The 16,692-nt window shown below is 51.7% G+C and overlaps 1 protein-coding gene across 1 annotated transcript; it reads right to left on the reverse strand.

Annotated features, from left to right (window-relative positions):
* Positions 1 to 9,227: 9,227 nt before the first annotated feature.
* LOC116406739 (asialoglycoprotein receptor 1-like) lies at positions 9,228 to 16,255 on the reverse strand. The gene is made up of 6 exons (XM_031891507.1): positions 15,894 to 16,255; positions 13,803 to 13,909; positions 12,341 to 12,703; positions 10,063 to 10,214; positions 9,868 to 9,971; positions 9,228 to 9,530 (listed from the first exon to the last, which is right to left on the reverse strand). The coding sequence occupies exons 1-6, from the start codon at positions 16,121 to 16,123 to the stop codon at positions 9,368 to 9,370; spliced, it is 1,119 nt and encodes a 372-aa protein (XP_031747367.1). The 5' UTR covers positions 16,124 to 16,255; the 3' UTR covers positions 9,228 to 9,367.
* Between the last annotated feature and the right edge of the window lie 437 nt (positions 16,256 to 16,692).

The following is a 16,692-nucleotide window of genomic DNA, read 5'->3' on the forward strand; positions in this document are numbered from 1 at the left end:
GGGGGGTGACGCCCCGGGGTGGTTTCCATTGCAGCCTGGAATAGAAAGGGTAAATATATCAGTATTGTTGGGCAGAGTTGCCCCAGTGGAACCTACACATGGAAAACTCCCAGCATGCAACTGGCACTGCTGGGCAATAAGAGCTTCCACCAATGGGAGTGGCACCAATGACCTCCATTAAAGGGGAGGTTCACCTTTACGTTAGCTTTTACTATATTCCTAGCAACCTTGCAATTGGTCTTCATTATTTTCAAACTTCTACAGCTTTAAAATGGGGGGGGGGGGGGTTCTGTGATATTACAGTTTTATTATCATTGATATGCAGTCATATTCTGGTGTCTTAGTGAAACCCCTGCTTGGTTGCTAAGGTAAACAAGACCCTAGCAACCAGATAGCCGCTGAAATTCCAAACTCATGAACAAAAAATGAAGGCCAATTGCAAATAGTCTCAGAATAGCATCGTCTACGTCACACGAACAGTTAATTTAAAGGTGAACTACCCCTTAAAATACCCCTGGATCAAAGGGCAACTGCTTATTTTGCCATGGCAGGCGTCGTTGGCATTCCGGGCATGCTGGGAATTCTTGCTAAAGGCAGGGGCATATAAGATGGCACTTCCTACCCCATTCCTGAGGGGGGGTTGACGTCACGGGACATTGCAGCAGTGTTTGCTGGGTGAGCTCACACGGGGGGGGGGGGGGTATAAAATCCATTGCAGCCTGCAGCTCCCCCCCAACCATGGCAACGGGGGCTATTTAGTGGCTGCTTTCCCAATGTTGGACCCCCCCCCCCCGCAAAAGCAATATAATTCCATGGGCCGACCCAAAGTAAATAGTCAGCTCCTATGTGTCGGCCCTGTTACCCCGCAGGGGTGGCAAAAATTAACCCTTTGCATAACAGCGCAGAGGGCAAGGTTCTACCCAATCCAGCGACTTGCCCAGGGTCAGACCTGATCCTTCTAGCCACTGGCCGGGGGGGTGGTGGGGGCCCCTGCAGGAAGGGGGTGTGAAGGCCATGGCGGGGGGCCCCTAATACAGCAGCCCCAGTGGGCCCTGCACCCCCCAGTCCGACCCTGGACTTTCCGGGAAACGATTGGATACAAAGCTGAGCTGGTAACGAATCATCAAGGCAAAAAAGTCACCAAGAAAAATGTGGGCGAGAAAAAAAAGTCGCCCCAAAAAACACCCACTGACTTTAATGCATTTGGAGTGAGAAAAAAAGTCGCCAATTGACTTCAATGCGTTAAACGAATTTTTCGCTAAACAGATTGGCTCATCATGCTGCCTGCAGTACCACTTCTCACCACTGTGGCGCTGTAGTACTAACATTACCTGTATGGGTACCAGCTATTGCCCCATTGGGGGGGAACATTTAATTTGATTATTACACCCCCCCCGGGGGCACCATTGGGGGCAGAGGGTAAGTCGGATATATACCCACCCAAACATAAACACCAGCAGCCGTGCCAGTCCCCCAGACAAATACTCTGATTCATGGGCTAAAAATACTCGCCCACTGGCAGCCAATCACGGTGCTGGAAAGAGTTATTTTGGTTGCCGTACGCACTTCATTTAGAAACCAGGTTACCGGGCCTGGCTGCCTGGAGATTAACCTCAGCGCTTCCAATGGCTTAAAGGGGAAGTAAAATCCTAAGGAAACACCAAGGGGGTAAATCTGCAACACATACAGCAGGGCTTAACTATGAACTACAACTCCCAGCATCCTAGGATCATTTTGCAGCAGATGCCAGAAAGCACTGCCTCGCACTGGGATTGGCTGCCTCACACTCTCTCTCTGGGTTCCTGCCTGACCATGGGAAAGAGAGCAGCCCAGGAGCAGGAAGTACAGAGAATCAGAGCTCTGTACCTGGGTAAGTACTGGGGGGAGATTGGATTCACTTACCCAGGGGGGGGGGGGGGGTTCCTGCCTGACCATGGGAAAGAGAGCAGCCCAGGAGCAGGAAGTACAGAGAATCAGAGCTCTGTACCTGGGTAAGTACTGGGGGGAGATTGGATTCACTTACCCAGGGGGAGGTTCCTGCCTGACCATGGGAAAGAGAGCAGCCCAGGAGCAGGAAGTACAGAGAATCAGAGCTCTGTACCTGGGTAAGTACTGGGGGGAGATTGGATTCACTTACCCAGGGGGGGTTCCTGCCTGACCATGGGAAAGAGAGCAGCCCAGGAGCAGGAAGTACAGAGAATCAGGCAGGGGATTGTGTGGTAATGCCAGGCCTGGGCAGGGGGCAGTATGTTGGCCCAGGTCCGAGCAGGACTAGCCACACAGCTGGCGTTCATGTGCGCTAACATTGCGCTTCTCAGCCAACAAAGGGAAAGGCCATAAATACCCTGTAAGGGGCAGAAATGAGGGGGGGGGGGGGGAAACGCTCAGCACCTTGTCCTGGGAACTCACTCATTCAGGTCTTTGGGGCTTGAATGCCTGATTGGCCACAGAGAGTCAGGAAGGGAGGAGTTTGCAGGTAGGGTTACCACTGGCACTGGCGCTGGCTGGGTGGCATCCCTACATGGGGCAGTGCAGCACTGGGGCACCTGGGGCAGTCCAGGACTGGGGCACCTGGGGCAGTGCGGGACTGGGGCACCTGGGGCAGTGCGGGACTGGGGTACCTGGGGCAGTGCGGGACTGGGGCACCTGGGGCAGTCCAGGACTGGGGCACCTGGGGCAGTGCGGGACTGGGGCACCTGGGGCAGTGCGGGACTGGGGCACCTGGGGCAGTGCGGGACTGGGGCACCTGGGGCAGTGCGGGACTGGGGTACCTGGGGCCCCACCAGCGGATCTGGCACAAATGAAGCTGCACAGCTGAATGCCACTCACGCTAAGGGGCCCAAGGAGATGCCCACTTACTGCCCCCCAGCCCACCTGTCCCTGTGGGCACCGGGCAGGATGGATTTGGACCCTTTACCCCCAAATAAGCACTGAACGAGCAGCACTGGGCTCCCCGCCGACTGGCACCACTGTATCCCCCCCCACTGGCACCGCTGTATCCCCCCCCACTGGCACCGCTGTACCCCCCCCCACTGGCACCGCTGTATCCCCCCCCCACTGGCACCGCTGTATCCCCCCCCACTGGCACCGCTGTATCCCCCCCCACTGGCACCGCTGTACCCCCCCCCCACTGGCACCGCTGTATCCCCCCCCCACTGGCACCGCTGTATCCCCCCCCACTGGCACCGCTGTACCCCCCCCCACTGGCACCGCTGTATCCCCCCCACTGGCACCGCTGTATCCCCCCCCACTGGCACCGCTGTATCCCCCCCCACTGGCACCGCTGTATCCCCCCCCCACTGGCACCGCTGTATCCCCCCCCCACTGGCACCGCTGTATCCCCCCCCCACTGGCACCGCTGTACCCCCCCCCCACTGGCACCGCTGTATCCCCCCCCACTGGCACCGCTGTACCCCCCCCACTGGCACCGCTGTATCCCCCCCCCACTGGCACCGCTGTATCCCCCCCCACTGGCACCGCTGTATCCCCCCCCTGACTCACTCGCTGGCACTCAGGCCTGTAGCTGGTTGCTCTGCTTTTCCACTTGGCCCAAACCCAATGTGTCAGTCCTACTGACCTTTCTATAGGCACTTGGGCCACACAAGGGCCCCTCTGTGCCCCCCCCAGTACCGAGAGTGGAAAGAGTTTCCCATCACTGTGAGGCTATTGGCTGGAAAATAATCCCTCAGCCTTGGGTCGGGCACCTCATCCAGCCAAGCGGTGCCCTGTGCCCGGTGCGTAAGGCTTTAGTCACCTCCACTTCTACTGACACAAACATCCATTAAACTGGGGAGTAATAGCTTCTCCCTCACAGGGTGGGGCAGGTCTGCTCTGCTTCTGAACTTACTGCCCCCCCAAAGGATAATCTTGGATTCACTTACCCAGGGGGAGGTTCCTGCCTGACCATGGGAAAGAGAGCAGCCCAGGAGCAGGAAGTACAGAGAATCAGAGCTCTGTACCTGGGTAAGTACTGGGGGGAGATTGGATTCACTTACCCGGGGGGGGGGTTCCTGCCTGACCATGGGAAAGAGAGCAGCCCAGGAGCAGGAAGTACAGAGAATCAGAGCTCTGTACCTGGGTAAGTACTGGGGGGAGATTGGATTCACTTACCCAGGGGGAGGTTCCTGCCTGACCATGGGAAAGAGAGCAGCCCAGGAGCAGGAAGTACAGAGAATCAGAGCTCTGTACCTGGGTAAGTACTGGGGGGAGATTGGATTCACTTACCCAGGGGGAGGTTCCTGCCTGACCATGGGAAAGAGAGCAGCCCAGGAGCAGGAAGTACAGAGAATCAGAGCTCTGTACCTGGGTAAGTACTGGGGGGAGATTGGATTCACTTACCCAGGGGGTGGTTCCTGCCTGACCATGGGAAAGAGAGCAGCCCAGGAGCAGGAAGTACAGAGAATCAGAGCTCTGTACCTGGGTAAGTACTGGGGGAGATTGGATTCACTTACCCGGGGGGGGTTCCTGTCTGACCATGGGAAAGAGAGCAGCCCAGGAGCAGGAAGTACAGAGAATCAGAGCTCTGTACCTGGGTAAGTACTGGGGGGAGATTGGATTCACTTACCCAGGGGGAGGTTCCTGCCTGACCATGGGAAAGAGAGCAGCCCAGGAGCAGGAAGTACAGAGAATCAGAGCTCTGTACCTGGGTAAGTACTGGGGGGGGATTGGATTCACTTACCCAGGGGGGGGTTCCTGCCTGACCATGGGAAAGAGAGCAGCCCAGGAGCAGGAAGTACAGAGAATCAGAGCTCTGTACCTGGGTAAGTACTGGGGGGAGATTGGATTCACTTACCCAGGGGGGGGTTCCTACCTGACCATGGGAAAGAGAGCAGCCCAGGAGCAGGAAGTACAGAGAATCAGAGCTCTGTACCTGGGTAAGTACTGGGGGGAGATTGGATTCACTTACCCAGGGGGAGGTTCCTGCCTGACCATGGGAAAGAGAGCAGCCCAGGAGCAGGAAGTACAGAGAATCAGAGCTCTGTACCTGGGTAAGTACTGGGGGGAGATTGGATTCACTTACCCAGGGGGAGGTTCCTGCCTGACCATGGGAAAGAGAGCAGCCCAGGAGCAGGAAGTACAGAGAATCAGAGCTCTGTACCTGGGTAAGTACTGGGGGAGATTGGATTCACTTACCCGGGGGGGGGTTCCTGTCTGACCATGGGAAAGAGAGCAGCCCAGGAGCAGGAAGTACAGAGAATCAGCTCTGTACCTGGGTAAGTACTGGGGGGGGATTGGATTCACTTACCCAGGGGGGGGTTCCTGCCTGACCATGGGAAAGAGAGCAGCCCAGGAGCAGGAAGTACAGAGAATCAGAGCTCTGTACCTGGGTAAGTACTGGGGGGAGATTGGATTCACTTACCCAGGGGGGGGGGGTTTCCTGCCTGACCATGGGAAAGAGAGCAGCCCAGGAGCAGGAAGTACAGAGAATCAGAGCTCTGTACCTGGGTAAGTACTGGGGGGAGATTGGATTCACTTACCCAGGGGGAGGTTCCTGCCTGACCATGGGAAAGAGAGCAGCCCAGGAGCAGGAAGTACAGAGAATCAGAGCTCTGTACCTGGGTAAGTACTGGGGGGAGATTGGATTCACTTACCCAGGGGGAGGTTCCTGCCTGACCATGGGAAAGAGAGCAGCCCAGGAGCAGGAAGTACAGAGAATCAGAGCTCTGTACCTGGGTAAGTACTGGGGGGAGATTGGATTCACTTACCCAGGGGGGGGGGGGTTCCTGCCTGACCATGGGAAAGAGAGCAGCCCAGGAGCAGGAAGTACAGAGAATCACAGCTCTGTACCTGGGTAAGTACTGGGGGGAGATTGGATTCACTTACCCATGGGGGGGGGGGTTCCTGTCTGACCATGGGAAAGAGAGCAGCCCAGGAGCAGGAAGTACAGAGAATCAGAGCTCTGTACCTGGGTAAGTACTGGGGGGGGATTGGATTCACTTACCCAGGGGGAGGTTCCTGCCTGACCATGGGAAAGAGAGCAGCCCAGGAGCAGGAAGTACAGAGAATCAGAGCTCTGTACCTGGGTAAGTACTGGGGGGAGATTGGATTCACTTACCCAGGGGGAGGTTCCTGCCTGACCATGGGAAAGAGAGCAGCCCAGGAGCAGGAAGTACAGAGAATCACAGCTCTGTACCTGGGTAAGTACTGGGGGGAGATTGGATTCACTTACCCATGGGGGGGGGGGGGTTCCTGTCTGACCATGGGAAAGAGAGCAGCCCAGGAGCAGGAAGTACAGAGAATCAGAGCTCTGTACCTGGGTAAGTACTGGGGGGGGATTGGATTCACTTACCCAGGGGGAGGTTCCTGCCTGACCATGGGAAAGAGAGCAGCCCAGGAGCAGGAAGTACAGAGAATCAGAGCTCTGTACCTGGGTAAGTACTGGGGGGAGATTGGATTCACTTACCCAGGGGGGGTTCCTGCCTGACCTTGGGAAAGAGAGCAGCCCAGGAGCAGGAAGTACAGAGAATCAGAGCTCTGTACCTGGGTAAGTACTGGGGGGGGATTGGATTCACTTACCCAGGGGGAGGTTCCTGCCTGACCATGGGAAAGAGAGCAGCCCAGGAGCAGGAAGTACAGAGAATCAGAGCTCTGTACCTGGGTAAGTACTGGGGGGAGATTGGATTCACTTACCCAGGGGGAGGTTCCTGCCTGATCATGGGAAAGAGAGCAGCCCAGGAGCAGGAAGTACAGAGAATCAGAGCTCTGTATCTGGGTAAGTACTGGGGGGAGATTGGATTCACTTACCCAGGGGGAGGTTCCTGTCTGACCATGGGAAAGAGAGCAGCCCAGGAGCAGGAAGTACAGAGAATCAGAGCTCTGTACCTGGGTAAGTACTGGGGGGAGATTGGATTCACTTACCCAGGGGGGGGGGGGGGGGTTCCTGTCTGACCATGGGAAAGAGAGCAGCCCAGGAGCAGGAAGTACAGAGAATCAGAGCTCTGTACCTGGGTAAGTACTGGGGGGAGATTGGATTCACTTACCCAGGGGGGAGGTTCCTGCCTGACCATGGGAAAGAGAGCAGCCCAGGAGCAGGAAGTACAGAGAATCAGAGCTCTGTATCTGGGTAAGTACTGGGGGGAGATTGGATTCACTTACCCAGGGGGAGGTTCCTGCCTGACCATGGGAAAGAGAGCAGCCCAGGAGCAGGTAGTACAGAGAATCAGAGCTCTGTACCTGGGTAAGTACTGGGGGGAGATTGGATTCACTTACCCAGGGGGGAGGTTCCTGCCTGACCATGGGAAAGAGAGCAGCCCAGGAGCAGGAAGTACAGAGAATCAGAGCTCTGTATCTGGGTAAGTACTGGGGGGAGATTGGATTCACTTACCCAGGGGGAGGTTCCTGCCTGACCATGGGAAAGAGAGCAGCCCAGGAGCAGGAAGTACAGAGAATCAGAGCTCTGTATCTGGGTAAGTACTGGGGGGAGATTGGATTCACTTACCCAGGGGGAGGTTCCTGCCTGACCATGGGAAAGAGAGCAGCCCAGGAGCAGGAAGTACAGAGAATCAGAGCTCTGTACCTGGGTAAGTACTGGGGGTCACAGTTGAATCCTATGTAAACCTATCCAGACTGAAGTAAAGTTATACAGACAAAGTATAGGGATACTAACAGAGTAACACAAGGGCCCCTATAGGTTCCCCAGGGGCTCAGTAGCCCAGTACCAGCAGCCAGGAGCCCAGTCACAAGTCACGGTACAATTTACAGTAGTGGAAAGAGCGCTGAGTAAATCCGCACACAAATTACTCTGAGTTTATTTTTACCCCAGGCTTTTTATAGCCAGGAATTGTGTATATAAACCTGCCCGGATTTATTTCCGAGATGCCAAAACATAGCAAAATGAAATACGGGGTAAATATTATTTTCTGATTGATTGCAGGCCCCCGAGTGTTTGTGTATGGGCACACAGAGACCGGAGCTGGGGCGGAACAGTAACCCCACGGCTGTTATTTTGGGCCAAGTCCGTCTTTCAGGATCGCCCCTTTGAAAACAGAGGGAGACGTGTAAAACAAACCCCTGCGGTTAAACCCATGCCTGGAAGGCTTCCTAATTTCAGGAAGATTTACTGGCCCTTAATCGGTTGCCAAAAAGGGCAAGAGATGAAAGTGCTACAGTAAGAAGCCCTCGGCCACTGCTGAACTTTCCAGTAAATGGAGTTTAACCCTTGCTGGGGTCAGAGGGAGAGCACAGAATGGAATGCTCTGGGCAAAGCGCTGGGGCACTGAAGCTTTTCATGGGGCAAATTCCAGCACAGGGGTAGTAACTGTACTGAGGGTCACCATCAGTAACTAATGGGCCCCCCGTACAAGTTACCCCCCCATGTACACAAGGGGCAGTACCAAACATTGGCCACGCCCCCTGCGTTGGAAAAGACGCATAATTAGCAGCCCTGAACTTTAACCCCTGGAGGGGCGAATAACCATAAGGGCCAGAATGCAGTAGGAGAAAGCAAACCCATTAAATCTATGTTATAGAAAGGCCTATTCTTAGCCACTTTTCAATTGGTCTTCATTTTTGTTTTAGTTTCTGAATTATTTATGTTCTTTGCAGCTTTCAAATGGGGGTCAGTGACCCCAGCAGCCAAACCCTATTGCTCTGTGAGGCTCCAGTTTTATTGTTATTGTTACTTTTTATTCCTTATCTTTCTATTCAGCCCCTCCCCTATTTATATACCAGCCTCTCATTCAATCCACTCCCTGGTTGCTAAGGTAATTGGAGCCCTAGCAACAGGGTCAGTGACCCCAGCAGCCAAACCCTATTGCTCTGTGAGGCTCCAGTTTTATTGTTATTGTTACTTTTTATTCCTTATCTTTCCATTCAGCCCCTCCCCTATTCATATACCAGCCTCTCATCCAAACTATTCCCTGGTTGCTAAGGTAATTTGAGCCCTAGCAACAGGATAACTGACCCCGGCAGCCAAACCCTATTGCTCTGTGAGGCTCCAGTTTTATTGTTAGTTACTTTTTATTCCTTATCTTTCTATTCAGCCCCTCCCCTATTCATATTCCCGCCTCTCATTCAAACCACTCCATGGTTGCTAAGGTAACTTGAGCCCTAGCAACAGGGTAACTAGGCCTTCTCCTATTCATGTATCGGTTTCTCATTCCAACTGCTGCCTGGTTGCCAGGGTAATTTGGACCCTAGCAACCAGAATAGCTGTTAAAATTCCAGACTGGAAAGCTGCTACACAAAAAGCTAAAAAATGAAGACCAATTGCAAATTGTCTCAGAATAAAAGTTAGTTTAAAGCTGAACCACCCCTTTGGGCGACTAAACAATAACTCAGGGCCTGGGTACCTCATTGCTATTGGGGTCAGACGGTGTCCCAGCATGAAGCTGTGTGGGGCCACTGTGGCCCCTGGGTGTGTAACAGACTAGCTAAGAGAAGCATCTCTGGGCAGCGTCAGCTCGTCGGCACTCCTCTCACACAAGCCCAGGTACAGCTTGGCGCAACGGTCAGCCTTCCACCCGGCCGTGGGCACCAACGTGGCGCAGTCATCATCCCCAGAGTTGCTAGGCTGCCCTGGCAACCAGAATCTGCAAGAGGGAGGAAGGATAATCATCAGGAGCCTTAATATCAATGGGGCACAAAACATGCAGAGGGTATGCCCCCCCTGCACCCCAGGAACCCCCCGGCATAGTCCTACCAGGATACCTAGTGCGGTAGCTGCCTGGAAATTAAAGGGTAAGTATGATGCAGAGAGTGATATTCTATAAGGTAAAGCCTAAACCTGAAAATAGTGGGGCAACCCAAATGGGAGCCCCAGGGCCCAAACCTGCATTGCTCTGCACCCCAAGGCCTTACCTGGGTTAGCTTTCCCTTTAGGAATGACCAGTCTCCTCTCCCCAGGCCCCGCCTTTCCCCATTCCTTACCTGGACTCAATGTGGCTTCCATCTTCCCAGCGCCAGTCTCCTTCCGCTTCCAGGTCTGAAAGTCCAATCCAAACTGTCTCATTCAGCAGTTCTAGCACAGAATCCTAGAACAGAGAAAGGGCAAGAGGGCAATACTGGGGTATCACATACACCCCAACCAGAGTAAAGCTGCCCCACAGCTGGGCATTTCCCTACCTGCTCTGCAGTACCGTTAATCACCACCAGATGGCCCCCTTCCTTTCTGCACCAAACAGAGCTCTCTTCCCAGCTTTCAGCCTCCGAAGACAACAAATAACAGGACGTGCCAAGGAAATGCCACCCAGAGAGGCAGAAGGGGCACACACGGGCTGTAAGAGATAGGCCAGTTAGGCTCTGCGGGGTATTCTATAGTAACCCCCCACCATTTATTACTGTGGGTTCAATGGGACCCCCATCTATAGCCAATTAAACCTAATTAGCAAAAGGAACTGAAATGTTCTGAAAGCAGTGACTATCATCTTAGTTAGCCAAAGTGGCCGGTGTTAGTGCGGCAGCCTAGGGCGGCGCTAGCCAACTATGGGTTAATAATTATAATAGGAATAATAATTGCAGGGGGTGGGGCCTATGTGTGCATAGCTGGACATGTGACAACGGAGGAGTGGGGGCTCATTAATCAAGTATAATCTACAATCATTTCCCAAACTGTAAATTATATCCTTAGAAACGCTGCTCAGTGATGTCATCAGTTATAATCGGAGCTTAGTGATGTCATTTCTGTCACCTGACTCACGGAAACTTGTATATTATAATACAGTACCCCCTGTTGTATAATATGAGGATATTAGAAGTCACCTTGGAGTTCCATGACCTGTATAAAAGCACTCGGCCTTCAGCCTCGTCCCTTTATACGGTCATGGAACTCCTCGGGGACTTATAATATCCCTATATGTTACAATAGGGGGCACTTTATTCACTATATATTATAAGGAACTCCTCGGGGACTTATAATATCCCTATATGTTACAATAGGGGGCACTTTATTCACTATATATTATAAGGAACTCCTCAGGGGCTTATAATATCCCTATATGTTACAATAGGGGGCACTTTATTCACTATATATTATAAGGAACTCCTCGGGGACTTATAATATCCTTATATGTTACAATAGGGGGCACTTAATTCACTTTATATTATAAGGAACCCCTCGGGGGCTTATAATATCCCTATATGTTACAATAGGGGGCACTTTATTCACTATATATTATAAGGAACTCCTCGGGGACTTATAATATCCTTATATGTTACAATAGGGGGCACTTTATTCACTATATATTATAAGGAACTCCTCGGGGACTTATAATATCCTTATATGTTACAATAGGGGGCACTTTATTCACTATATATTATAAGGAACTCCTCGGGGGCTTATAATATCCCTATATGTTACAATAGGGGGCACTTTATTCACTATATATTATAAGGAACTCCTCGGGGGCTTATATCCCTATATGTTACAATAGGGGGCACTTTATTCACTATATATTATAAGGAACCCCTCGGGGGCTTATAATATCCCTATATGTTACAATAGGGGGCACTTTATTCACTATATATTATAAGGAACCCCTCGGGGGCTTATAATATCCCTATATGTTACAATAGGGGGCACTTTATTCACTATATATTATAAGGAACTCCTCAGGGGCTTATAATATCCCTATATGTTACAATAGGGGGCACTTTATTCACTATATATTATAAGGAACTCCTCGGGGGCTTATAATATCCCTATATGTTACAATAGGGGGCACTTTATTCACTATATATTATAAGGAACCCCTCGGGGGCTTATAATATCCCTATATGTTACAATAGGGGGCACTTTATTCACTATATATTATAAGGAACTCCTCAGGGGCTTATAATATCCCTATATGTTACAATAGGGGGCACTTTATTCACTATATATTATAAGGAACTCCTCGGGGGCTTATAATATCCCTATATGTTACAATAGGGGGTACTTTAGTCACTATATATTATAAGGAACTCCTCGGGGGCTTATAATACCCCTATATGTTACAATAGGGGGCACTTTATTCACTATATATTATAAGGAACCCCTCGGGGGCTTATAATATCCCTATATGTTACAGTGGGGGTTATTTATTCACTATATATTATAAGGAACCCCTCGGGGGCTTATAATATCCCTATATGTTACAATAGGGGGCACTTTATTCACTATATATTATAAGGAACCCCTCGGGGGCTTATAATATCCCTATATGTTACAATAGGGGGCACTTTATTCACTATATATTATAAGGAACCCCTCGGGGGCTTATAATATCCCTATATGTTACAATAGGGGGCACTTTATTCACTATATATTATAAGGAACCCCTCGGGGGCTTATAATATCCCTATATGTTACAATAGGGGGTACTTTACTCAGTATATATTGCCCCCATACAACCCCCTGACTCACAGTCGCTCTCAGAATCCCGTAGGCCGCAGTGCTGGAGCAGTGGGCCCTCCCGGGGAATGAAGTAGTAAGTCCCTTTCAGCTGCTCATAGGTTCCCTGCAGGGCCCGGGACTGGTTGCTATGGTTCTGATAGGTGGTCTCTAGGCCCACTAGCTCCAGAAGCAGTTGGGTTTGGTTCCGCTGGAGCTCAGGGATGAGGCCCTCCTGCAGGAGGCTGAGGGTCGAATTTAGGGAAGACACATTGTTGGACAGGGGGACGGCAGCTTCCTGGCACTCCGTTATTTCCTCCACTGAGTCACTCTCATTCAGGTGTAGCACCTCCATCTGCTGGCGGTCTCTCTGCAGGTAGGAGCGGTCCTGTAGGTCTGACGGAGACACAGAGATTGGGAAATGTCCAACTTATTAACTGTAATTAAACCATTGAACACTGGGGGGAGATTGGATTCACTTACCCAGGGGGAGGAGCCTGTCTGACCATGGGAAAGAGAGCAGCCCAGGAGCAGGAAGTACAGAGAATCAGAGCTCTGTACCTGGGTAAGTACTGGGGGGAGATTGGATTCACTTACCCAGGGGGAGGTTCCTGCCTGACCATGGGAAAGAGAGCAGCCCAGGAGCAGGAAGTACAGAGAATCAGAGCTCTGTACCTGGGTAAGTACTGGGGGGAGATTGGATTCACTTACCCAGGGGGAGGAGCCTGTCTGACCATGGGAAAGAGAGCAGCCCAGGAGCAGGAAGTACAGAGAATCAGAGCTCTGTACCTGGGTAAGTACTGGGGGGAGATTGGATTCACTTACCCAGGGGGGGGTTCCTGCCTGACCATGGGAAAGAGAGCAGCCCAGGAGCAGGAAGTACAGAGAATCAGAGCTCTGTACCTGGGTAAGTACTGGGGGGAGATTGGATTCACTTACCCAGGGGGGGGTTCCTGCCTGACCATGGGAAAGAGAGCAGCCCAGGAGCAGGAAGTACAGAGAATCAGAGCTCTGTACCTGGGTAAGTACTGGGGGGAGATTGGATTCACTTACCCAGGGGGGGTTCCTGCCTGACCATGGGAAAGAGAGCAGCCCAGGAGCAGGAAGTACAGAGAATCAGAGCTCTGTACCTGGGTAAGTACTGGGGGGAGATTGGATTCACTTACCCAGGGGGGGTTCCTGCCTGACCATGGGAAAGAGAGCAGCCCAGGAGCAGGAAGTACAGAGAATCAGAGCTCTGTACCTGGGTAATGATTGCTTTAGCTGCAGAGACATTGCTTATAACACTGTATAACTTGCTATTATGCAGTTCAGCTGAGAGGTCCCAGTATCCCACACCAGCTCAGTACAATATAATTCAATCATTTATAAAATATAAGTGGAAAATTCCAAAAAAGGAAAGGACATTCCTCAACTATTTATATTCTTTTTAATCTCATTTGAGAAGTAGAATTTCTGCCCTCTAAAGAGTAAAGTGCGAAGCAGCAGAACTCACAGAGCGGCAGCAGGACGATAAAGGCGGCAAAGAGCAGGATCACCGGGAATATCCCCCCCGCCAGCAGCCAGCGACTTCCATGGTTCCTAACTGGCGTCTTACTGATTCTGGGGAGCAGAGAAATCACCTTGTTAGTGAGCGAATGCCTACTGACCCCCAACTGTGTCCCTATCAATACTGGGGGGCTAAGCAGGCAGCACTGGCATTGGGGTACCCCTGGAACTATAGCGGGGTGACTGTTACCCCAATGTTTCTATATATCTGTAACCTTGTTATGGGCTAAGGGGGCCCAGCCTGAAGGCCAGTTAGGGGGGGATTTGGGGTGAGTGCTTATTTGTGCCCTGGGTACCCCTGGAACTATAGCGGGGTGACTGTTACCCCAATGTTTCTATATATCTGTAACCTTGTTATGGGCTAAGGGGGCCCAGCCTGAAGGCCAGTTAGGGGGGGATTTGGGGTGAGTGCTTGTGCCCTGGGTACCCCTGGAACTATAGCGGGGTGACTGTTACCCCAATGTTTCTATATATCTGTAACCTTGTTATGGGCTAAGGGGGCCCAGCCTGAAGGCCAGTTAGGGGGGGATTTGGGGTGAGTGCTTATTTGTGCCCTGGGTACCCCTGGAACTATAGCGGGGTGACTGTTACCCCAATGTTTCTATATATCTGTAACCTTGTTATGGGCTAAGGGTGCCCAGCCTGAAGGCCAGTTAGGGGGGGATTTGGGGTGCTTATTTGTGCCCTGGGTACCCCTGGAACTATAGCGGGGTGACTGTTACCCCAATGTTTCTATATATCTGTAACCTTGTTATGGGCTAAGGGGGCCCAGCCTGAAGGCCAGTTAGGGGGGGATTTGGGGTGAGTGCTTATTTGTGCCCTGGGTACCCCTGGAACTATAGCGGGGTAACTGTTACCCCAATGTTTCTATATATCTGTAACCTTGTTATGGGCTAAGGGGGCCCAGCCTGAAGGCCAGTTAGGGGGGGATTTGGGGTGAGTGCTTATTTGTGCCCTGGGTACCCCTGGAACTATAGCGGGGTGACTGTTACCCCAATGTTTCTATATATCTGTAACCTTGTTATGGGCTAAGGGTGCCCAGCCTGAAGGCCAGTTAGGGGGGGATTTGGGGTGCTTATTTGTGCCCTGGGTACCCCTGGAACTATAGCGGGGTGACTGTTACCCCAATGTTTCTATATATCTGTAACCTTGTTATGGGCTAAGGGGGCCCAGCCTGAAGGCCAGTTAGGGGGGGATTTGGGGTGAGTGCTTATTTGTGCCCTGGGTACCCCTGGAACTATAGCGGGGTGACTGTTACCCCAATGTTTCTATATATCTGTAACCTTGTTATGGGCTAAGGGGGCCCAGCCTGAAGGCCAGTTAGGGGGGGATTTGGGGTGAGTGCTTATTTGTGCCCTGGGTACCCCTGGAACTATAACGGGGTGACTGTTACCCCAATGTTTCTATATATCTGTAACCTTGTTATGGGCTAAGGGGGCCCAGCCTGAAGGCCAGTTAGGGGGGGGATTTGGGGTGAGTGCTTATTTGTGCCCTGGGTACCCCTGGAACTATAGCGGGGTGACTGTTACCCCAATGTTTCTATATATCTGTAACCTTGTTATGGGCTAAGGGTGCCCAGCCTGAAGGCCAGTTAGGGGGGGATTTGGGGTGAGTGCTTATTTGTGCCCTGGGTACCCCTGGAACTATAGCGGGGTGACTGTTACCCCAATGTTTCTATATATCTGTAACCTTGTTATGGGCTAAGGGGGCCCAGCCTGAAGGCCAGTTAGGGGGGGATTTGGGGTGAGTGCTTATTTGTGCCCTGGGTACCCCTGGAACTATAACGGGGTGACTGTTACCCCAATGTTTCTATATATCTGTAACCTTGTTATGGGCTAAGGGGGCCCAGCCTGAAGGCCAGTTAGGGGGGGATTTGGGGTGCTTATTTGTGCCCTGGGTACCCCTGGAACTATAGCGGGGTGACTGTTACCCCAATGTTTCTATATATCTGTAACCTTGTTATGGACTAAGGGGGCCCAGCCTGAAGGCCAGTTAGGGGGGGATTTGGGGTCCCTAGGTCCCCACACAAGTGACTCACAGATTATTGGTAGAGAGGTCGTCCCTTGTTAGAGTGTCGGAGCCCCAGCTCGCCTGGTCGGTCAGTGGCCGGAATTCCAGCCCAGGGAACACACTCCTGTCTGTGGGACAATCACCCACGGCTGCTCTTGGCATTGGGGAGAGCTTGAGATTCCTGCCAAGGTCTCTGCTCCAAAGTGCCAGGTACAGCATTTTCTTCCTGTCGTTCCCATCCAGACAATATGCACTCATGTCTTCTCTTCGTTCCGGGGCCCCGGGTGCCTCGCTCTGTGCCTCTCGCTCACACTCACATCCCAGCCAGTAGCTTGTCCTTGCCGACTCCTTCCTGCCAACTCACATTGTTACACAGTAGCCAATGGGCAAACAAGAACGCCTCTCTTACAGCAGAGCAAAGGGCAAGCGGGCAGTTTATCCGAGTGTTATTTTTATTATATTAAATATAATAAACCATATCACATCCTTTATTCTTCTCCGATCTAGTTCCCATAAGTCCTTCTATGCTATGCAGTATGTTCCAATGACAGTGTAGGAGTCCCCACTTGGACCCAACCCAGACCGTATTCTTACTTGCTTTGACCCGCTACCCGACCCGCAACGGCCTTATTCGCAAACCACCATTTTGCTGCAAAAAAACTACAAAAAAACAGGATAAAAAACAATTAAAAAGGGGTAACTATAGATAATATAATATACCATATGATATAGAGATGTGCTGAATCCAGGATTTAGTTCGGGATTTGGCTTTTTTCACTTGGATTGGGCCAAATCCATACTCCTGGCCAAACCAAATCTGAATCCTT

The sequence above is a fragment of the Xenopus tropicalis genome, chromosome 8, assembly GCF_000004195.4.
Source record: "Xenopus tropicalis strain Nigerian chromosome 8, UCB_Xtro_10.0, whole genome shotgun sequence".
Lineage (NCBI taxonomy): Eukaryota > Metazoa > Chordata > Amphibia > Anura > Pipidae > Xenopus > Xenopus tropicalis.